General features: G+C 37.3%; 2 protein-coding genes across 3 annotated transcripts; one reads left to right on the forward strand and one right to left on the reverse strand.

Moving 5' to 3' along the window:
* Positions 1–983: 983 nt before the first annotated feature.
* Positions 984–19,574, reverse strand: LOC134826688 (AN1-type zinc finger protein 6-like). 2 transcript variants are annotated; one of them, XM_063839166.1, is made up of 5 exons: positions 19,556–19,574; positions 4,979–5,048; positions 4,614–4,791; positions 4,313–4,468; positions 984–2,499 (listed from the first exon to the last, which is right to left on the reverse strand). In XM_063839166.1, exons 2-5 carry the CDS (start codon positions 5,009–5,011, stop codon positions 2,351–2,353), a joined length of 516 nt encoding a protein of 171 aa, XP_063695236.1. In that variant the 5' UTR covers positions 5,012–5,048; positions 19,556–19,574; the 3' UTR covers positions 984–2,350. The 2 variants fall into 2 exon arrangements, with proteins under 2 accessions (XP_063695236.1, XP_063695237.1); XM_063839167.1 differs by lacking the exon at positions 19,556–19,574 and adding an exon at positions 16,899–16,911.
* LOC134826790 (myosin heavy chain, striated muscle-like) lies at positions 9,924–22,820 on the forward strand. Its single transcript, XM_063839288.1, has 4 exons — positions 9,924–9,992; positions 10,260–11,431; positions 15,272–15,351; positions 22,696–22,820. The coding sequence occupies exons 1-4, from the start codon at positions 9,924–9,926 to the stop codon at positions 22,818–22,820; spliced, it is 1,446 nt and encodes a 481-aa protein (XP_063695358.1).
* Positions 22,821–23,272: the final 452 nt, after the last annotated feature.

Raw genomic sequence — 23,272 nt, forward strand, 5'->3', positions numbered from 1 at the left:
TGTTCATTACGTAGTTGAGCACTAATCACGGAAGTTGGTATGTACGAGGTACTGTGTCTGCAGAAGTGTTGTCTAGCACCGGATTATCCAGTGTGTAAGCATTGTAAAACTGGAACCATGCCAAGTAACGAGCGAGCCAGCTCACTGAAACCTTGTCTTAACTTTGGGTTATCATTATTGGTCATTTTCAGAAGATGTAGAACTTCAGAAGCCAAAATGTTTGGTAAGTTTAGTCACAAGTCGATGAACAAGATGTTTGTTTACCCCTTATGTAGGGGGGAGTCAGATGATTTAATTTCTCAATTGGTCACGTGACAGTCAAGTCATTACATTAACAGTAAGCTCTCCCTCTCAGCAAGGCCGAGAATTCCCAGTACCCCAACACTCTGCTCTTCAAAGGACAAATTCCAATTTTCAGAAACCTAATCGTGGTCTAAACTCTAAACAGAATTTGTTATCAAAGAACTTTCAGTCCGAACTAACTTTTACTTCATTCCATCCCTATTCTGTATAGTATTACTTGAGAGATAAAACTTGACAAGATAATTCCGTGGAAATTTAACCCGCACATCCTGATATAGCCGAACCGTAATTGGATTGCGTAATTTTCAACCTCTTGAGTTCTATAAGAATGTTTTTGAACACCATGCACTCTGATCTACAGGAAAGTAACTAAGTTTCCGTCTTGACACCCGGCCAACACCATCATAAGGCACTGCATACAGAAACAAGCTTTCAACGTGTTATACGGCAGAACATGCGAGTAGTTCTAGATACCGCAGGTTAAAGTTAAACTTTAACAAATCGCCATATTAAGATAACTTATTTGCAGGAACTTCCCGGATCATTTATATCGGAGTTTGGATTGAGGAAGAGATTATATTGGGGAATATCCGTCAACATTATTTTATGTTTTTTTTTCCACACATATCTGTGATCTCAAAAGAATAACTTTTGTAAGGAGTACAATTAAAAATACGAACTTTATTTTAACGAATATTTTTACCATCTGAACAGAAAAATAAAGATAACAATAAAATCTAGCTTTTAAACCTTCTCTTTTAAGGTTAGGCAAGTTTCAAATCACAGCGATATCGTATATATGCGAAATTTGGTTTATTTTTACTGGTAATATCCTTTTATAGATTAATAGGTTCTTTAGTTTAAGTCATGTAATGATGCAGATGGTCAACAATGTTAAATGTAAACATAATACTTCTTCAAACTTCATACATAGTTCATACACAATCTAAATTCCTAGGAATACATTCATCTCTTTGCCAGTTCGTTATTGTATTTGTAAGAATAATTTACCACTTTTAACCCTATCGAAATTAAGTAAAAATATCGGGTTGGAGTGATGTATAATCATGGAACATCCTTTTCCCTCAAACACGTCGACAATATTTGTTTGCCTGTAGACGAACCAAAAGCTATTTAGAAAGATCGTTTATTGCAAAAATTAAAAAGTGAAAATTGAGATACACATTGATATTTTCAGATCTTTAAGAGGATCGGAAAGCTTTTGGTTGGGCTTATGGCGCTGTTAAACCAGGAAAATAATTAGATTTGATGTTTTATATTTTAACGTTTCAGACAGACTTGTAATTCTACCGTTTAACCCGAATACCATTTCGATCTTAAGTGGCGCACTGCCCGGTCTCTTAATTAATCTACGTCATAATACTACATTTTTATAGCCTACTGGTGACGAAAAGACAATAGACATAAATACAACTCTACCTCATATTTGGTCGCATCCCTTTAATTTGTAAGCCCCGGAGAATGTTGGGGCCTCCCCGGCCCCAGTCGATCTTTGTTCGTGTGGGGTCTCCAAATTTTCATGTTAAACAATCACCGTGTTTGCGATAAACTTATAGCAAAGATCGAACGAGTTTGAAAACTCGATACATAACCATGCAAATATTGTTTTAAGTAATAATGAGAATCACTTACTTATATTCGTAAATCTACTGTATTTCAAATCAGTACAAAATAACAATGATGATTTGATCCGTGGCTCACGTAATAATAAGAAAATTGAAGTGGACGCATCGGATAAAAGATGGTACAAGTACAGACTGGGTGTGGTCTCCAAATTCTGCTCATCAGCATTAGGAAATTGGGTAAATCTTAAATCCAACCCACAACTGACACTCGCAAACAAACGACAGTAGTTTAAACGGAGTATGACTCGACTGTACAGTCCGATGTACGCACTGATAGAATAGTCTAGAGTCCGCGTGCGAACGGTAAATCTCCAATCTCTGAGTGAGCCCAATTCAGTTCATATAACTACCCTTTATATTGTTTGTTAGTTTGGGAACACAGTTGGGGGAGCACGGCGCGGTTAGATCTTGCGGATTTTGGCTCCCACCACTTGAGGGTTCTCTTTCTCGAGCTTGGCGCGGCCGTCGCTTTTGTAGTCGAAGGAACACTGGTGCTGGTCCGAGTAGCGGTGCAGTCCGCAGAATAGGTTCTCGCATCTGCACTTGAAACCTGAACAGTGAACGTGTTATACTCTGAGTGGGTTTAAAGTTAATTGACAGGTGAAGTGCTAATTAAGCTTGTTAAGATATTGTTAAATGAGGAATACACGTCTAATATAACACTTGAAACAACACCGACTTAAAGCAAGATCAGAGAACACTTATTATGTATTGTCTCTTGAATAATGAGATACAGAAGTACATTGTACACAACTTATTAGTAATTTCACTGGACAAAGAAAATAAATGATGTCTTGTGATCGGATCAATTAATTTTGCCGATGCTGTCATTCTTCGCTTCCCACCGCTTACACACAGCAGTTAATAACAGAACTGAAGCCGTTTATGGAAGTGTAATAGTGCAGAGCGGTGAGTGTACTACTCATAATGGCATGTAGTTATAAAGGAGAATACCGGGAGAGTGTTGCGTACTGTGTACAACATGTTTTAACACACAACCTCGCACTGTTTCTAAATTAAGACTCTCCCAGTTTTGTTTGATTTATTTGTAACTTTCAGCATTCACCACTGTGAAAATCTAATTTGTTCCTTTACATTAGATCAATGTCGGAGTGCCGCCGCTAAAAGGAACAACACAATAGCACTTTTATAAAACAGCAGGTCTATTTTTAACACACACCGCGTGTTTTACAGCCGGACACACACACAACTCCTCCTGGGCACGAACAAGTCATCTTAAAACCGAACCCTGAGGCTCTAAATACCACAGAGTAATTAATTAACGTGTAAGAATGACCTGCTCTCCGCTGTCCTGTCTAATAAGTCTGGAGCTTCCTTACTGAACCTATTTGTATCCGTTACATCACACACTGACCAACACTTTTACCTATTACCACTTACTGAGACAAATACACACATTATATACTCGCTAATAACATAACAGAGATACACGCACACACACGCACACACACACACACGCACACACACGCACAGAGACTACATTAGAGCGTTATGGTAAGTTCGTTAGTGATCACAACATGCTGGTGTCGTATGATATGCACGGTTACGAGTGACTACTCTCTCTCTCTCAGCTGTACACACCGTGTGTAATGTGTACAGTAATTACAGCATGCTTTGTGTCTCTTTTGCCAATTCCACTATACACTTACTTCTACCTGCATAATTTATGCGCATTTTGGCCTGTTATATTTACAAAGTGTTTTGTCGGATAGAAGACAGGTTGCCATGGCCCGCAGATAAATTATCAGCTAGCTAATCAGTGAGTGTAACGAGTGTAGAATGTGAAGGGTGGTGATTGTGGGTGTTTGAAACGCTACACCACTAACCACCGCACTGTCAACAACAGGGCCTCTCTTTAAACGGAGGTCACAAAAACATTGCGGTCTCTCTCTCGATCATGTGATAAGTTCTTGTCACTATTGTTCAGATCCTTCAGCACCACCTATCTCTGTGTCAGTAGCAAATTATCTCACTTATCCCAAATATGGTCTTAATTAGATCTCACTTTTGTATCGGATCTGTGCTTGGAGTCTCATAATATGACACGATAGTACACGTTTTATGAGAGGTCGCCACATAGCTCTCTAACATTTACCTTTACGTGTCTCTTTTCATGATAGAATTTCGATGTAAATGTCATGCTTCAGTCTCAAGAGGTATTTAAATGTATTTCCATGAGCTACTGCTGATTGAAGCTAAAGTATGAGTAAAAGGCGGGGCACTAAAACACGGCATTTTACAGAAAAATCATCGCTAGCTAAAGCACAACTTCCGGACCTACGTACTTTACAAATAAATACAGAATCAGAGTGCTGTATTTGAAAGAAAGTTTTAAAACTGACCAGTAAGTCCCACTTTCTTGTTGCAGGTAAAGCATCTGTTTCGACCCTTGGAAGGGGATTTGCCCTTGTCTTCGGGGGGCGTGACGGAGAGTTGAGAGCTCGGTGAACTGGCTAATTCCTCAACTACGTTGTTCATCACTGGTATTGGTATATCGTCTGTAATAATAAACATTGTTAGATTTAAAATAGCTTCGGCATTATTGTCAGGTTAGATTTTATTTTAAAACTTAAAAACAGTCGCATCGGGTAATTTTGGTAATTTGAGACAATTTCAGATGTGAGTAATTAAGGAATTTCTTACTCTTTAAAGGAGCGTTTGAGGGTTCTGAAGTGGTTGAAATTGCGGTTGAAACTGGAGTTACTACTGAGGGTCCGGAATTATGTTGGTCATTTTGTTGGGCGGCTTTCTTCTTAAGATTGTCTTTGAAGCATTTCGAGCACATTCCATCGAAACTAGCATTTCCAAAGAAGCCGCATCCCTGAAGATATATATCTGTTATAATCACAGTATCTTGTTATGTAGTAATGAAGGTGTATATTGAGATTAAGGCTAAAAATTGCCCAAAAAACTTCGTTAAAATATTCAAGATAGGGTTTATTATATATAACTAAAGGTTTTGTTCTAAATTTAGTATTCTGTTATTCAGGGTTAAATAAGCAACTAACCTGAGTGCACAGTGAGCTATCCAGCCTGTCCATTGGTGTGGCTGCGCTGCAGCAACCGACACCTTACTTACTGTAGTTAAATAGAAACATGAGCTATTAAATAAATAATATAAATAAAGTCAAATATGAAGAATATAAAACAGTTTGAAAGCAAGCACAATAATGTAAATAACACAATTTAAATATACAGGATTACATTTTAAATTATTTTATTAAATTATAATATGATCATGGAAAACTGTTTCTGTGAACTTGCAAGATGTTGCAAGATCCAATTGATACAAAACTTGACCTGTAGCCACCTGGATCAAATACAACACCTATAAAATACCAAGAACTCCCTTGTATATATAGATGAAGAATTCATCAGACACATTTAAGATTTGTAGACATTAGTCTGTGGAAAAACTTAGACAAGTCGAATTCTAGTTCTAGTAGGAATAATTTTTCCAGAGATAAAATGGCAAAAGTCAAGATAGTGACAATGATCTGGAAGACAGTCAGAAGTCTACCAGCTGTTGTCCACAATGAAGCTGCTATCAAGGTGATCCAAGAATATTTTGCGGTATTTGTTTAGATACCCTTGCAGTTACATCAAGTGGTGAAATAAAGTACAGAATTATATCAGTGCACTGCCAAAGTAAGTAAGCTATGTTGTGCACAGTGGTGTAACTTTGATAACCTGCTGACTAGGTTATTATTCTCATCGATATTTTAATAATATCAAGGTTCTTCCTAGTAAACTAATGAACTTGCAGTGACAGCTCAGAGACGATTCAAGTCAAACTAGTCAAACAAAAAAGGCTTAATTCCAAATGCAGCATGTAAATAAAATATTGCCATCTCTGTGACTGGCTCAATTGAATCTTAAATCAGAATCTTGAAGCTGCCTGCCATGGGCTGGGAAGAAAATTTTAAGATGTGCAGCTTAAGGCTCAACAGGGGCCTTGAGGGCCTACATCCAGTGAACAGATAATTGTGATAGAAGACTGAATATTGTTAGTTAATGTTAGAATAATAATAATAAATACTTAAGAGCAACATTCAGTCAGATCTTTCCCTATAAATAAAAACTGATGGTAAAATTTAGCTGGATTTTCTGCCTATATCACTCGTCATAATTTCAATTACGGAGACAGCAGAGATCAAAAATATTTCGTTTGACACTTACATACATCATGCACATTCAATGAGAATAAAATATAGTATAGTATAGTAATCTGTTTATAGTACACTACAATGTAGATGTACTGAAGGGGTACCCCAAGAAGATTATTGATCTGTTGGCAGGGTCCCTGCTCATTAAAACACGATATTCCGATCATTCGGCTGAGTCAATCAACACACACATTCGAACCCTGGACTGAGTGGACCTTGAATTCTGTGCAGAAGGCCGACACTTTTCAAAATGGTATGCTCAGTGTATTGGTTGCAAGAATGATGGAGGAAAATATCGGACAAGCTATCACATAGAGAAGATCAAAAATGGTTCGTGTCTCGAAGAAAGTGTCCATTATAACAGTTCAAAATGATCACAGACTGCACTATAATATTGTATAGTACTATGTTTACAGTACACTACAATGTAAATGTACTGAAGCAGTATTATAAAAGATTCTTGATGGCTGAGTCATAAAAAGACAAACAAGAATTTAAGAAAAGCACAAATTGGACCATTAGCCGTCCCAATTTATATCTAGATGTGGCTGCATGAATTTCAACATTATAAGCACGAAGAAAACCCACAGCACACAGATAGCTCAATTAAATAGGAGAAATATTAATGACTTAAAATTTATCAATTCTGCCAACATTTAGTTCAACGCAGAAAGTTAAAACGAACTATACTAGATTTAATTGATTAATATAAAAATGTTTTCAAACAACTTATGTATACATTTAATTAAATCAAGTGATGCAATTGGCAGAGCAACATAGACAGATAACGGGAATTGTCCACTGCTACTAATATTATATATGAAGCATTAACAATCAAATATATACACATCTACTCCATGAAAGGGGCAGGGATGAGGTTGTAAGAAACTTCTGATAATATTTTTGTCCATTTTCTTGGCATTCGCGTTATTGTGTATTGATTAATAAAATAACTGTGAAATTTAACCGTGGAAATTTAAATCAAACTTAGACCACAACTTTCTTGTCATACGTTGTATGACCCGCCGCGCACGAGTGCGCGGCTCCCCCTGTATCGTGGAAACTCTACTCTTTCACCATAGTGAAACGACCGTGGGGGTTACGATCGTGGTGACCCCCACGGTCGCTTCACTATATAGTGTATACAGTATAGAGTTTCGACGATACAGGGGGAGCCGCGCACTCGTGCGCGGCGGGTCATACAACGTATGACAAGCTGCCACTCCAATCCATATGCGCTCTTTTTCAGCTATTTTGTTTTTGCACTAAGCGATCGAGAAAAGCAAACAAAAGAAGCTGAAGATGATGATTATTTACTCTACACTCGACTGTCAAGTGACTTTTTCAACCCGTTCTCTAGCTGGTCCTGAACGACTATTTGAAACCCTGACCCTCTAATTTGATTCCAACCCTAACCCGGCCATATAACCCAATTTTTAACAAAGACACACGCTGAAACCCTAAACCTAACCAGAATTATAAAACTAAGTTCCTTATACTATATCATATATATTACGTGATCGAGTAATATTACGTGATCGAGACAGTTTTTTGCAAATGCACAATTGACAATATCTCGTCAGGGGAGCATTTTAATACTTTGTTTTACTTGGGGACCCCCCGACCACAGGCTATTATGTTTCATAACAGCTCGCGATTTGGTGATTGTTGCGTCGGGTGCGATTATAAATTTTAATTTATCTGTTTATATTATTGCTTATACGTTTATTTCTGTAAATGGACCATAATTTTAGTGGTTAGGCGGGCTACTGATCGCTATACTATTATAGCTTAGCTTTACTGGGCCGCGCTCAGCCTGTCATTCCGCCGGCTTTTACTAATTCGCTTGACGGATGTTACTCGTCTAAATTTCTTTGAAGTAGCGCGCGCCGGGCCAGACCATTAATAGGAGGTGCACGATAAAAATAAACTTGCTCGGATTTTAAAAATTTTTGTACCAGTGTTTTCTAGAGACTGTGAGAATTTTCACAATACCAAATTTGTCATACCTTTTTGGAAAGATCAGTGAATTTCGCCTAAGTGCCATATTTGATGGTGCGCGGCTTTTGGAGCAAAAGTAGCTGTAAAAGTCGCGTAATTTGACCAAATTCGTCCAAATTTGACCATTTTTGTCGTATTATTCGGATTTATCTTCAGTTCCTTAAATGAGATCATTCTGAAAAATTGGCGACGACCTTCCAATAGGGCTTTTACAACTGTCCGAAAAATTTGGTGGATATCGGAGTTGATATAGTGATCAAAATGGGGCAAAATACGCTGCTTTTAGCTGTAACATAATGTCTGTTAATTGGATATGCTTTAAATTTTCGGACACTTTCCTTGTAAGTCTATGAGTAAGCTTACCAATTTTTGTTGCAATTGGAGGTCGGGAAGGATACTCAATATTTATTTGTTTGAAGAAAATTGTGCTGGCCGAAATTAGCGCTAAAAAACCATCCTACAGTCGGCACGCGCGGCTCACTGTCGATGGCGCACTACCTACCATTAACAATGGTCAACTAATTCGCTCGCCCAAAAATTTCACGTGATTTTGGTTTTTATGGTTTTACAGCCGTACAAAACGGTTTTACATAAACCCTAATCCCAACCCTAACCCTAACCATAACCCCGAAGCTATCCATAACCCTTACCACAACCCTTACCACAACCTTACTGGGCCGCGCTCAGCCTGTCATTCCGCCAAATCTTTATTTATTATTTATTTATGTTAATGAACATAATAGCCTGGGGTCCTCAGGTAACCACAACCCTAACCCTAACCCGAGCCCTAAACAATCGAATTCATGTTTTACTAGCCTGTCACGTGACCAAAACGGTTTTTTGCCCATAACTCTCCAGGGAAGCATTTTTACCCTACGTCATGGGGGGTGATCGGAATCAGCGTCCAAAAGTAGAACGATTGAGATCAAATTCATACCCAAAGGGCCGTTTCACAAGAATTTTCTTAAAATTTGGCCGAGCGATTTAGTAGGAGCGCATGACATATGATCTGACGCGACGACTGACATAGCTATTGTGTATTATGTTAAAATTATACTGCACTAGCGTATTCATTTTCAATTTGGAAACCCTTTGTAGCGAAGTGCGCTACTGGGCCTTGCCGAGCTACGAAGAATTGACATCGTCAATTAAGAATCAACCCCAGTACAGCTCCCCCTCGCATTTCTGTTTTTCGCATTTATAAACACTTTATTGTATTTGTATACTAAGTTATTGGGTGAAGACTGAAGTTATCGTGAAGTTATCGTTCATCATACTTGGGCCTTTGATTGTTTTTGACTGATTTGAACCTTGTTAACATTTAAGCTGATTGGGTTTTGTAATAACAGATAACAATAGATTGTTGTTTTCTACTCAGGTTATCACGTGTCACCACCTTCTTAATATTTTAAGTTTAACATTGTGACCCTGTTTACAGCAGCCCTAACAAAATATCGTGGCCTTAACACTTTAAACACATATTGTTTATTGTTGCTCGTCAACTGTGTAATCCTAGGATTAGTTTTCCTCTGTTTAAATTTTGAAACGCACCCTTTCAAATAGTTTCACTATTAGACTTTTATTTTTCCGGCTATTTTAGTTTAAATTAAAATATATACGCGTTTTGCTTTAAAAATTCAACAAGTACGAAGTATGTTCTCGTGATGTAATTGCGAAAGCCGATTAAACGGCACTCTTATCACCTAATTAGAAAATCGTTGCTTTTAATGTGATGAATTTCTTATTTGCAATTTCAATTTGACCATGAAGCTGAATTATTGAAGCTATGTGTATCACTCCCCACTACCTGCTGATCAATCTTCTCCTGGTGACGTCATGTCTTGGCACTAATCAGGTACAATTTAGCATCCCCAGAATTATAAGTTGGTGATTTCTGTCATAGTGAAAAATCCACGCTTATCTTCTTCCAGCTCCATTTGATACTCAAAACATCTCCTGGCGACCAGCGGACAATGTCCGCCGGACACATTTCAGTTTTAACCTTAATTTTATGACTCAAATCATCTCACAACTATGGCAATACTCTATTGCCATAGTTGTTCACCTCAGCCTATCACTTAGTGCTTTCTTGATCTTCCAGTACTAAATATGAATACTTCAGGAACTGAACATAGACTATGTGGTTGTAACCGTAAGTGAGCTTACAAATCTCAAAGGAGAATTGGAACAGATGAAAATGTCACTGTCTCAGGAAATTGAGTTGGTGAAGAAAGAACGTCAGCAGATGAAACATTTATCAAATCTACAATTGGCAATAGTCAGGGGTGATGTTATGAAGAATCGGGCAAAGATTGAAGAAAGCAAGGAAAAGATTAACGTGATTCAAGAAAATGTTGGAGCTAACATGGAAAAGATTGACGTTATCCAAGAAAATGTTGAACATAACAAAGTAAAGATTGACGTTATCCAAGACAATGTTGAAGAAAGCAAGGAAAATATTGACGTTATCCAGGAAAATGTTGAAGAAAGCAAGGGAAATATTACCATTATCCAGGAAAATGTCGAAGAAAGCAAGGAAAAGATTAACGTGATTCAAGAAAATGTTGGAGCTAACATGGAAAAGATTGATGTTATCCAGGAAAATATTAAAGAAAGCAAGGGAAATATTACCATTATCCAGGAAAATATTGAAGAAAGCAAGGAAAAGATTGACGTTATCCAAGACAAAATTGAAGAAAGCAAGGGAAATATTACCATTATCCAGGAAAATGTTGAAGAAAGCAAGGAAAAGATTAACGTTATTCAAGAAAATGTTGGAGCTAACATGGAAAAGATTGACGTTATCCAAGAAAATGTTGAAGATAACAAGGTAAAGATTGACGTTATCCAAGACAATATTGAAGAAAGCAAGGGAAATATTACCATTATCCAGGAAAATGTTGAAGAAAGCAAGAAAAAGATTGACGTTATCCAAGACAATGTTGAAGAAAGCAAGGAAAAGATTGACGTTATCCAAGAAAATGTCGAAGAAAGCAAAAGAAATATAACCGTAATCCAGGAAAATGTTGTAAGTAACAAGGAAAATATTAAAGGTAACAAGGAAGAGATTGAGTCCCAAGCTAATCTGGTCAATATATACGAGAGGATGGTTTACCATGTAGATTGGGAGATGAAAAACATGGTGAAGTTCACAAAACAGCTGCAGGAGGATATACAGTCGATGGAAAGTGGTGGCCTGTTAAAAAGAGACGACTTGCTCGAAGTGGAGATGGAGGTTAAGGGGGTGAAGCTGGAGATCGATCAAATAGAAAGTGATATCAGAGGACTACCAAGGTAAGGATGCAGATTTTCATTACTCTTTCAGAATGCAGAAGTACAGGGTGAAATTATGATTAAAGGGTGGTCCAAAAGTCAGTGCACAAATGTTTTGATAACTCATAACACCTAACAACTTGCAGGTGAGCCGTGAGAATTGAGATACTGTAAATTTTCATTCGAGGATTCGGTCGACAAAATAAAAATTCTTAATTCTAGTCGACACGTTTTCAACGGTTGAAATTCAACCGTCCTTGTAGTTTGTACACATTCTAAGAGCTGATTTTGTTCATCAAAATCAAATCGATCGATGATGTGGACTATGGGTGATACTGTTATAAAACAGTAATCAAACAATTGATTTGACTTCAAGTTCAAGCATCGAACGGAAAATCGTCAAATCATATTAATATTAGTCTCTGAACCATGCTAATTGCAGTACATTTCTGTCCATTTTCAGAGAATTTTCAGTCAAGTCTTTAAAATTGAAAATGATAACAACAAAAAATTTCTTCCACAGTCGTATTACGACTCGTAAAGTATATTAGGTGCTATTGCTGGTTGTAAAGGTTGTTGTCCCTCGCGCCATCATCAATCACGTTACTGGTCACATCGTCCCTTTCACGTGACTTTGTTTATAGTTGACCGCACAGAATATTGTGCATTCTGCCATTTTGTTGCTTATTGACTGTTTAACTATATGTCAGTTTCCATTTGTTTAGACTTCGATTTGTGCCTTTGTGCTTTCAAATGGTTTTCACTTTTCAGGCAGTAATTTTTCGAATAAATATGTCAACGTACTTTAAGGGTTTCAGAAATGATCAACATTTTTTTAATTTATTGACACTTGACAGCCTCTAATCAAAATTGTATTAATTAAGGTATGATTACGACTCCTCGCTTCCTACTAATTTCTATTCTACTGGTGACGTCATCTCTTTGCACTGATGAGGTTAAAAAATTACAAAGTTATACTTTTCCTATCCACGGTTCACTTCTTCCGTTCCATTTAATTTTAAAATCAAGACTTTTCCTGGCGAACAATGAACACTTTTTGGTTTTTATTTTAAGTTTCCTCTTAGTACAATCGAACCACTATATACCGTACCTTTCTGTACCGGGTGCCTCGATATACCGTACCTCTATTTTCCCGCAAACTTTTAGTTAATTCATAATTAGCTCGTTTTGTGCAAGAGATCTTATTTAATACAGCGCATATCGTGGTGCATGTCGAGCTGTATTCCATCACAAGCCCCTAATGAGGTATATGACTATGAGACGCTTGACAGATTATTTGAAAGGCTACAGATAGTGATACTGGGGTCTGGGATTATGAACCTCACTTTACCTGTTTTTTTAAATACTGTACACTTTGCACTTTTCGTTTCCCAAAAAAAGCCCGGTATATAGAGGTTGGACTGTAAAAGCATATTTAATTTGCGATATGAACAAGTCAATGACTTCACGTAGTAGCGTGTACAAGTATGATATTTGAATCTCGACCCAGTCAATTAGTTAATGATTTCTGACGGATTTAATGAATGTTAATCCTTCAGGGACCGGACTCCGCCGAAGTTACTATGGGCGAGCTTAAAAGTCTTAAACTTGAAATGGAGCAGATGAAGTTGTCAATGGCCCATGAAATTAATATGGCGAAGAGGGCAATAGAAGAAAATAAACAGACAAAGTTATCGCTGTCCAATGAAATAGAGTTAGCGGTCAGGAATGAAGAGAAAAAGAAAAAGAAAAAAAAGAAAGTTAAGAAGGTGACACCGACTATACAGACAAACAGCAATGAAGTAATGGAACAAGATGAAATCCTGGAGAGACTCGCTGAAATGGAGTTGTCATTAACTGAACAGTTGGCAATGGTCAGGGATGATATGGAAAAGAAGATAATTGACGTAATTCAAGAATATGTTGAAGATATCCAGGAAAATATTGAAGTCAACAAGGGAAATATTGGAGTCAACAAGGGAAGTATTGAAGTCAACAAGGGAAATATTGAAGTCAACAAGGGAAATATTGAAGTCAACAAAGACGATATTGGAGTCAACAAGGAAAGTATTGAAGTCAACAAGGGAAATATTGAAGTCAACAAGGGAAATATTGAAGTCAACAAATACGATATTGGAGTCAACAAGGAAAGTATTGAAGTCAACAAGGGAAATATTGAAGTCAACAAGGGAAATATTGAAGTCAACAAAGACGATATTGGAGTCAACAAGGAAAGTATTGAAGTCAACAAGGACGATATTGAATTCAACAAAGACGATATTGGAGTCAACACGGAAAGTATTGAAGTCAACAAGGACGATATTGGAGTCAACAAAGACGATATTGGAGTCAACACGGAAAGTATTGAAGTCAACAAGGACGATATTGGAGTCAACAAGGACGATATTGGAGTCAACAAGGCAAATATCGAAGTCAACAAGGGAAGTATTGAACAGGTGATCAGTGATGTAACCTTACATAAGAATGATATGACGTCTATGCAGGAAGACATAGCTTCGATGAACAACAGTGAGGAAGCTCAAACACTGGCGGAAGAGATGAAAGAAACAAACCTTAGCAACGTTGTTGCGAATCAAGATGAAATCCTGAAGAAACTCGCTGATATGGAGTCGAAAACTAACTCGCTCTCCCAGTACCACTCCTCCTTTGAGTCGAGTGTTGGGAACTTAAACCGGCGAATGGATCAGGTTCAGAGGAACGTTGGCTTTGCAAATGGGGAGGTGAGAGAAATGTCAGGTCTCGCTGAGCAACTAAAGTATGAGTTAGAGGCGTTGAAGAAAGAAGAAGCCAATAGAGTAACAAGAAACGAGCTGATTGCGGTGAAAACAGACGTTCTGAAGAATAAGGGTACTATGAGGGATAGTAGCTCAGCTATCAGACGCGACATGAATAACAAACCAAGGTAAAAATACTGTTTATCATTAGTCTTCCAGATACTTACTAGGACAACAAAAATGCAAACTACAGCTGTACTCCCCCTCTTTCACGCTCCCCTGTACATTGTACAACGCCGTTATTTTATGTTAAATTGACACTGCGCTATCAGTAACAGTAACAGTAAGTATCATTCTTCACGACACCGAAATTCTACATTGGGAAACAGCTGTAATTTAGCTGCATAATACTGAAGGAGAGACCTGAATTTGAAATTGCACCGGTGAAAGATCCCGACTGTACGAATCTAGGTAAAAGAATTCGTGAGTCGATTTGTCATATAACCGAATCCTTGCTTAACACAAACATCATGTTGGAAATCCCTGTCATCCCTCATATATGAAGTCTGGACAGCAAGAACTCCAAAAATATGCGTAACACTATTTCATATCACTAAGTATAATCCAAAATACGAATGGAACCATTAGAGACCGACTCGAGCTATACAATTTCAATATAAATAAGCCCCTATTTCAACTTATTCACTCATTGTTGCACTGACTTTTGGACCGTCCTATATATATATTCAATATATATATATATTCAACTCGAGAACGTGAAACTGAAGAGTATAGAATTTATTCTCAATATATGACACATGTAACTGCGACTACTTTTTTTGAGCAGTAAAATGTAAATATCTTATTTATCGGCGGAAATATAGATTGAATTCGACATCTGGGGCTGATTGTCTCATACTGTTGGGAAATAGTAATTTAGCGGAGAGGTGGAACTGGAATTGTGCGAGTTTGTAAGCAGTAGGAACATTGAATGTGTTAGCGATTAACCAATCATCTGCCAATTAACCAGATTAAAACAGCCATGCATGATGCACCACCTCCCCACTATTATCCAGGCAGCTGTAAGTGTAACTTTACGACTACAAATAACTCTTGATTTCCCCAGTCCGGTTATCATACTGAGCAGCGAAGAAAAGAAGCCTAAAGGAAATCCCAAATGTGCTAGAGTCTGTGCTGGAACTACAGGTAATTGTTTTACATTATTTATTATTAACATAGCTATTTTTATTCCGAGCATTATAACTACAAGTACAAGAGCCACATTCCACTGTCCACGGCTTTACGATCAGTCGATTATTCTTGGCATGGTTATCTACAATTATAAATAATCATTCTCAACATCGACTCTTAAAATGAGAAGATCATTTTCTTAATAATATAATAGGCAATAGTTGTAATACTGGCTACTATAATAATAATACTGCAAAACATCTAACATCCGCGAAGTTCCGCATCTAATGCGCGCGTTCTTTCTGTCAAGGTTTATAAAACACTTTCACCTTTTATTGTAAATTAAATTTAGCGTCATACATTTCACTTCAACTTAAAATGTGACTGAAAATACGGTTCCACCTGATCATCCTCAATAAATAAAAACAAGTTACTGTCCAAATATTGTGTGCATGATAATTGAAATGGCATCATTCTTAAGTGCAGCTGGATGTGTAATACCAAAATGTTGATACCAAAATAGTTCTCAAATTCTCGGTGAACAAAACCCCCTTCTGAAACCCAAGGTGGAAAAGATCAATTGTATAGGAATATTCACTTGCACTGTAAAACCTTCAAACTTGATATGACCTCAAAAGAAAATTAGATGTATTTACTATTGTAAACTCTTTTAAATTAGATCAGAAGGAAAGCTCTATCCTAACCTTAGTCCAGTACTTATGTAGTTTTCGCAAGTAAAAAGTGGCATCTGATTCCACAAAATATTTCATTTAAAATCGACGTTTTGATGGTAGTGTCACGAATATTTCACATCACAATTGAGTAGATAACTACGATGAGTGGTAGAAGGACTGAAGTGATGGTAGTAGCACTGTTCTCCTCGTTACAGCTGTCAGTGTCACACTCAACACAAGTGTTGTTAGCAGCATCAGTAGCACAGGGTCCACATCCATTGTGAGGGAAAGAGTAGTCTGCATCAGCTGCTTCTCCAGGTCTGAGGGACGTATATTTAATCACTAACAGTATTACCGATGGAATAAAATAAAATGAAGGAAGGTGTATCTTTACATGGCCATTTGCATTGTAGGCCCCCTGTAGCTGTAGTAAAACCCCAGTTTACCGTGCAGCTGTTTACTTCCTCTAAATTGCACAGTAAATCGTTTCCCCTAAGACTACTAATCATTAAACAAATTTAATTTTTACGATCTTCTACTTTAACTCAATTTGAATGATAAATAAAATGTGACTTTATCCTAATATCTATAATACTAATAATCGATTGGGCGACATCTGTCTGAAAATAGTTTATTCAGACAATAGTTTATGTCGGATCCTACCGTGCGATTTTCTTGAAACTTTCCATAAAGTATGGTGGTTATAGGACGGATAATCTGTGTAAGTTTGAGCGAGTTTCTACGTGCCAAATTTGAGATATCACTTCAAACACAAGAAAATAGTTCTGTCGGACAGATGTCGCTGTCGGACAGATGTCGTGTTACCTGTTTGGACTGAGCGAGTTCATACTCCTCTAACTACATTAAATTAATTCCTTCTGTAACGTCCTCAATAAATGTAAAAGATTTGTAGTGTTGTAATTAATTACCTGTTGCATTTTATCAGAGTATCTACAAATCTGCCACATAAAGTGAACTCAGTTTGCTTTACCCAAGATGTCTCCGTGTTGTTCCACGCATAATTGTAACACTCGAAGTTTTCTCCAACCTCGAGAGGTGTGTTGCATCCATCAGTATCACAGGTAGAGCAAGTCGTACCTTTTTCGGCAAGCAAACAACCCCCACATTTGTATTCACCGCTGCTCATTCCAGTGTATTCATTGAACTTAGGCCTGGATAACAAAAAGTGTGATATACGATTCACTCTCAGGAAGCACGTGAAAAACTTTGGTATTATAAAACATGGATAACTATAGCTTAGATGTCCCAACTCTGAATGACGTGCTACGGCATAATGGGAATCGGATCTGTTGATCCATCAGCTCTTATCCCAATAAACTGTGAATAGTCGATATTCATTCTGCATACTAATTTCAAAGTCAAATTGTTTGTTTGCTGTCTTTTTCCTTAATATAAGGGACCAGGTTCCAACATGGTGGATCAATTGATGGTTACTGAAAGAGGGGAGTAAGACCAATAAGATTCATTTCAGTTTATGATAAAAATATTAATCCTAGCCAAACTTATTGCAAATTGAAGGGTCAGCGCACATATGAATATTGCAAAGGGCGCATGATTTTCGGTCGCAAACATCTCCAAATGGCAAATTTTGCAACTTAAATTTCCTACTCCTCCTAAATATTTTGAGCAATCAAAATTCAAACTTGATAGGCAAATTAACATAAATAAATGTCGATTTAATTTAATACGACAAAGACCTTGCCAGTCAAAACATAGTTGCTGTACTTGAAAAATACGGTTTCGTACAGCTAGTATCCAGGCCCACCCGTATTACTGATCATTATGCAAATCTAATTGATCACGTTTATACAAATGACGTGCTCAACACACTAAGCTGCAATGTATTAACTGTGGATATCTCTGACCATTTAGCGACCCTAACCACAATATCACTCGGAAATAATTTACAGAAGAATGGTAGAGTGAGTGCGAGTCGTGAATAGCCCGTTATAGCACGTGAGTTCAATGAAGCAAGTAATCATGAATTCAAAAGTCTGATCATGAGTGAAAATTGGAGTGAAGTTCTCGAGCAAGTGAGTGCCGACGAGCAGTATAACAAATTTAGCGAGACGTATTCAAGGTCAAAAGCAAACTTTTGACCCTGGAGTTTTGGAAGAATTTCTCAGGGGTCTCTGTATCAACTCAATTTTTTTTTTGTGTATGGTGTAGTAAAAAGTGTAGTAAAAAAGGTACACTTTTAATAACACTTACGACCAGTCACACCAGAAGACGTCCATAGCATTATAAATACATTAAAGAACAAGGCCACCCTTGACAAGAAAATTGGGCATATGAAAATAGCTAATATACCGATGTTAACTTTACTGGCACAGTAATACCAGTGCACAAAGGAGGCCTGAAAACTGACGTTACGAACTATAGGCCCATATCATTACTGAGCTCTTTCTCCAAGATCTACGAAAAACTTATGCAACTTAGTCAATATGGTTTTAGACCTGGAATGTCATGTGAACATGTCCTACTAAACGCCCAAAATACCATACTTCAATCACTTCACAGTAAACAAATCGCTGTGCTACTTCTACTAGATTATTCAAAAGCATTTAATGTTATTGAGCATTCTATTCTGCTCAGAAAATTAGAACATTGTGGTATTTTAAAAATGGCTCGAATCTTATTTGAGCGACCGCCAACAGTTCGTCACTATCAATGGAGCTGACTCGAGCCCTAAGCCTAGGGTACATTTCCCGAAAAACACCCTAGGGCGTTTAATTCGAACAATTGAAACAAATCAAATTGGCGGGCAAACGATCCGTTTCATGATATGTATAAAACAATACCAATCATCAGTGCCCGCTAATTTGATTTGTTTCAATTGTTCGAATTATGATGCTCCTGCTTAACTGCAGTCGAGCACTCTCTTTGGGAAACCAAACAACAACTTTTAGTTTGACGATAACATCGTTTATTTTGTAATGTTATTTAATGCTCCTAGCAACAGCTAGTAGAGCCCTTTTGCTAGAAGAGAAAACTAAAGCTGTATATATATATGGATTCCTCCAAAAAAACATTGCATCATATATATTATATATATATATATAATAAATAGTTGTTGCTTGGTTTCCCAAAGAGAGTGCTCGACTGCAGTTAAGCAGGAGCATTATAATTCGAACAATTGAAACAAATCAAATTGGCGGGCAAACGATCCGTTTCATGATATGTATAAAACAATACCAATCATCAGTGCTGAATGCTGATGATTGGTATTGTTAATTGTTTTATACATATCGTATCATGAAACGTCTCGTTTGCCCGCCAATTTGATTTGTTTCAATTGTTCGAATTATATATATATATATTATGATTGGCTACTGGGACACGTCATACACACGGTTGGATTGTTAATTCGGTTGAAATACCTTTAAATCCATTATCACCATAATCTGAACATGATTTATTAAAATTTTTTTAATTATATATATATATGTTATTAGTCAGCCACAACTATCAGTAAAACAACGCCTTGACTTCAAATGTCGGTAAAATGTACCTTTACAGTCATCCTCAAATTATTTGTTATATAGTAGTGTTGAAAGTATTAAAACTTTAAAAGTATATATATATATACAAAATGAAACGACCGGTTGAGTCAGACAAATGTTTCAATCATGATACAAAACCTGAAATTTGTAACTCTCGGCTTGCCGATTGAGCACTGTCAGCATACGACACCACCCACAATTATATGTATACAGTTTTAATACTATCAACACTTCTATATAACAAATAATTTGAGAATTGATGTAAATAAATGATGCAAAGAATTACGAGGATCTAGTCAATACCGCTTTTTTATTGTGTAGAAGTTCAGCAATGAAATATATATATATATACTCAGTATGTTTTAGTTTTGTACCGTTTTAAGTCACATAGTTTTGTACGTCTTCCTAAGATTTGTTATCCTTTCCTAGTTTGTAAGTTATTTTAAAGATTTGTGTATATTCCAGTTGCTTTTAGAACAATTTTATCTCAGATAACGATGTTTAATAAATGATGCAAAGAATTTCGAAGATCTAATCAACACCGACTTTTAATGTGTAGGAGTACAGCAACGAAATATATATATATATGTGTTTATCCGTACCATTTTACTGACACCACGGCATCAACTTTAACACGACTTTCCGCGAAAACCGTAAAAGATATACAACTGAAACTTTTTGACTGGGTCAAATACTTTAATGGCCTCCAAATTAGCATGAAAAAATAAAAATTTTGGCCAAGGAATAGGAATTTTAGAGCCCAAAATTTGGACCCCCAAGTGGTGTCAAAATGTACTTCTTATACTCTGACAGAAAGTTCCAGAGAGTTTTATTTGTCTGCACTTAAAATGTATCATCTTTGAAGTTACCAGCAAAAGAATAGGATTACTTGATCAATTCGATTGGGTTTTTGCATTGCATCGGCATTCGGCATGTATTTTCTATAATAGGTTAAAAGGAATCTAAGATAGTGACCTAAAATCTTATGTCAACCTCCCGGACTAATGTGGATTAGAAAAAAAAATTAGTCTATCATGATGGCTAAACACGTTGCACGATGTAATAAATTTATTTGGAGTCGTCAATTAATTTATAATTATCAGTATCACTGTACATTTTTGCTGAATTTTCATGATAAATTTACAAATTTTCTGACTGCTGGCTTAAAATTGATATCTTATTCAAAAATATTAGAATCGATAAAACGTTTGATCTGATCAATCGATTTTGATACTTTGAATAGTAAAATTTGTAGAATTTCTTGAATTCTCATGTTGATTTATCTTGGAGACATCTATCGTAAAGATATTTGAAGTGTTTGTTGTCTCCTCCACGGCACATTTTTCTGTTGCTCATAAATCATACAAAAAACAATCACAAAGAAAATACGCACTGACTGCACGTCTCAACGTTATCGGAACAAGTTACAAGACTAGCAGATCCGTCATCTCCAACAATACATTGCAGTGCCCCTGAAAAGAAAGAAATTGAAAGTACATATTTGGTTGTTGGTCTCTTACATTATTGCAGCTCCTATGCTATGGGAGGCTTTTTCTGTAATTGTCTACACAAATTCTGAATAATCTGTTTAAAGATCAACTTGGCCTGTTATAAAAAATTTTAACTCGGACCTAATTTTAGGAGCGCAGCAAATTCCCTTGTTATAAAAATTCGGGGGGCCGGGGGGGGGGGGGAGGGTTGTAACATGTCCGCCACGACTGTCGTGTGCGCCACACTTTTCACTTAAAACGATTACTGGTACAACAGCTACAACTACATTGGCATTGTAAGGGAAATTGATCGTGCGTGGTGTAAGGCCCGTGTAACCGCAGCGAAATTCTTGTTACTTATGAAGCACAACATACCTGTCATATTGAAGAGTTGTAGTGTGGCAAAGAGTATAAGCTTCATCCGATTGATCTGTTCCATTTTCTTAGAAATAATAATAATAATAATTGGGTAGTACATAATATTGGGTAGTACATAATATTGGGTAATTTGAGTATTTAATAATAATAACAATAATAGCAGCCCAAGACCAAGCACTTAGGACTAATTATGTAAAGCACAGGATTGACAAAAAACCTGGCTCTTCTCCACTCAGCAGACTCTGCAGAAATCATTATGAGACAATAGATCACATACTGAATGGGTGCCCACAACTTTCACATACAGAATATAAGTGTCGGCATGAAAAAGTAGCTGCCGCATTGCACTGAAGTCTGTGCAAGGAATACGGCTTCCCACGCAGTAAAAAGTGGTACGAACACCGAGCAGAGAAGGTGCTGGAGAACGAAAAAGTCAAGCTATTGTGGGACTTTCACATCCAGTCAGACCACGTTATCGAGCACTGCAGACCGGATCTTCTTCTGGTAGAGTTCCGTGGCAGAGTTGCAGTCAGTAAACTGACTGGTTGGCAGTGATGCACGCCGGTTCATTTTTCGCCAACCGGCGGCGGCGTGCCCAAAATGGCCCGGCGTGGCGGCGTTCGCAGTTCGGCGGCGTGGAACATAATTTTGTCAAAATTTAGGTTTAAATTTCCAGGCCCACAAAAATTGTGGCGTACGTGCGTGCATGAAATAATGATGTAATAAGTGTGGTTTTTACAATTATATTTGGTGGTTTTTACAATTATATTTAAGAAAAACCAAATTCTTAACATTGTCGTTGGACAATTTGGATCTCCTAAAGTTCAAAATCAACCCCGACTGGCTTCATACTCTTTCTATTTCCTTTCACGCCACGCCGACTTGAGAGGTATCGGCGTGGCGGCGTGTGAAAATGTGCCGGCGCGGCGGCGTCCGGCGGCGGCGTGCATCACTGCTGGTTGGGGTCATTTATGCAGCAGATCTTCCTTGAAAATATTCATGTCTATATCTGATATCTTTCTGCCCACCATATCTTCTTTGTGGCTTCCTTTGTGGTGAGGAAAGGCAATAGAGAAATTTACAAAGTAGTGATCTGATGTTGTAACTGTTTTGACTACGTTTATATATTTAATATTCAACTTTTAAATAACTTTTAACGAAGGCTCAGACTTGCAGGTCATGCTTACCGACATCCGGAGCTGACACTGAACAAACTGATCCTCTGGAAGCCGAGTCATGGGCATATTAACAGGGGGCGACCTCACTTAACACTACTAGATAACCTAATAGCAGATACTGGGCTGAAGTCAGTAGATGAGATAGCTAGAGTGAGTGACGGTCTAGCTGCTAGACTGATGGAAGACAGAAAGCTGCGGAGAACTGTTGTCAATCGATCTCGGGAATACTACCCGCCTTAAGGCCAAAGGGGGGGGGGGGGGGGGGGGGTCCGAGGTCAATTTTGAGATATGTTGTAGGGCTCGATCTAAATTTTCAAATGCTTTTGTCCTTACCGAAAACAAAGTTTCCTATTTGAAGATATCGCGCGTTGAATTTTGAGATTTACCTGTAATTCTATTGTAAATGAAAACTTTAAATGAAATTGTGTTCGAAATCTATCTTCTTTTTCAGTTTATGGACACGTTCAAAAAAAGGTGGCACTAGAGATTGATTTTTTTAAATGCGTTTTAAAAATAATCATTGTTCTTTGTTGGTTGATATATCTATCTATACCTTTAGAAATTCGATTAAATTTCATGATCCTGAAATCACGGAGTCTCTAGTGCTTATATTACAGGAGTTATCGTTATTTGTGTGCCAATGATTCAAATATCACACAATTAGAAATGCAAGATGAATCAACACTAGATAA

Source organism: Bolinopsis microptera, chromosome 2, assembly GCF_026151205.1.
Source record: "Bolinopsis microptera isolate Bmic1 chromosome 2, MBARI_Bmic_1.0, whole genome shotgun sequence".
Taxonomy (NCBI): Eukaryota; Metazoa; Ctenophora; class Tentaculata; order Lobata; family Bolinopsidae; genus Bolinopsis; species Bolinopsis microptera.

What these genes read in the sequence shown, in the direction of transcription:
- LOC134826688 (XM_063839166.1), bottom strand. Translation starts at nt 5,011, where the DNA reads ATGGACAGGCTGGATAGCTCACTGTGCACTCAG. An exon ending in ATAGCTCACTGTGCACTCAG is followed by an intron (nt 4,792 to 4,978) that starts GTTAGTTGCTTA and finishes ATATATCTTCAG; the next exon opens with GGATGCGGCTTCTTTGGAAA. An exon ending in CAAGAAAGTGGGACTTACTG is followed by an intron (nt 2,500 to 4,312) that starts GTCAGTTTTAAA and finishes TTCACTGTTCAG; the next exon opens with GTTTCAAGTGCAGATGCGAG.
- LOC134826790 (XM_063839288.1), top strand. Translation starts at nt 9,924, where the DNA reads ATGTGTATCACTCCCCACTACCTGCTGATCAATCTTCTCCTGGTGACG. An exon ending in CATGTCTTGGCACTAATCAG is followed by an intron (nt 9,993 to 10,259) that starts GTACAATTTAGC and finishes TGAATACTTCAG; the next exon opens with GAACTGAACATAGACTATGT. An exon ending in GATATCAGAGGACTACCAAG is followed by an intron (nt 11,432 to 15,271) that starts GTAAGGATGCAG and finishes TGATTTCCCCAG; the next exon opens with TCCGGTTATCATACTGAGCA.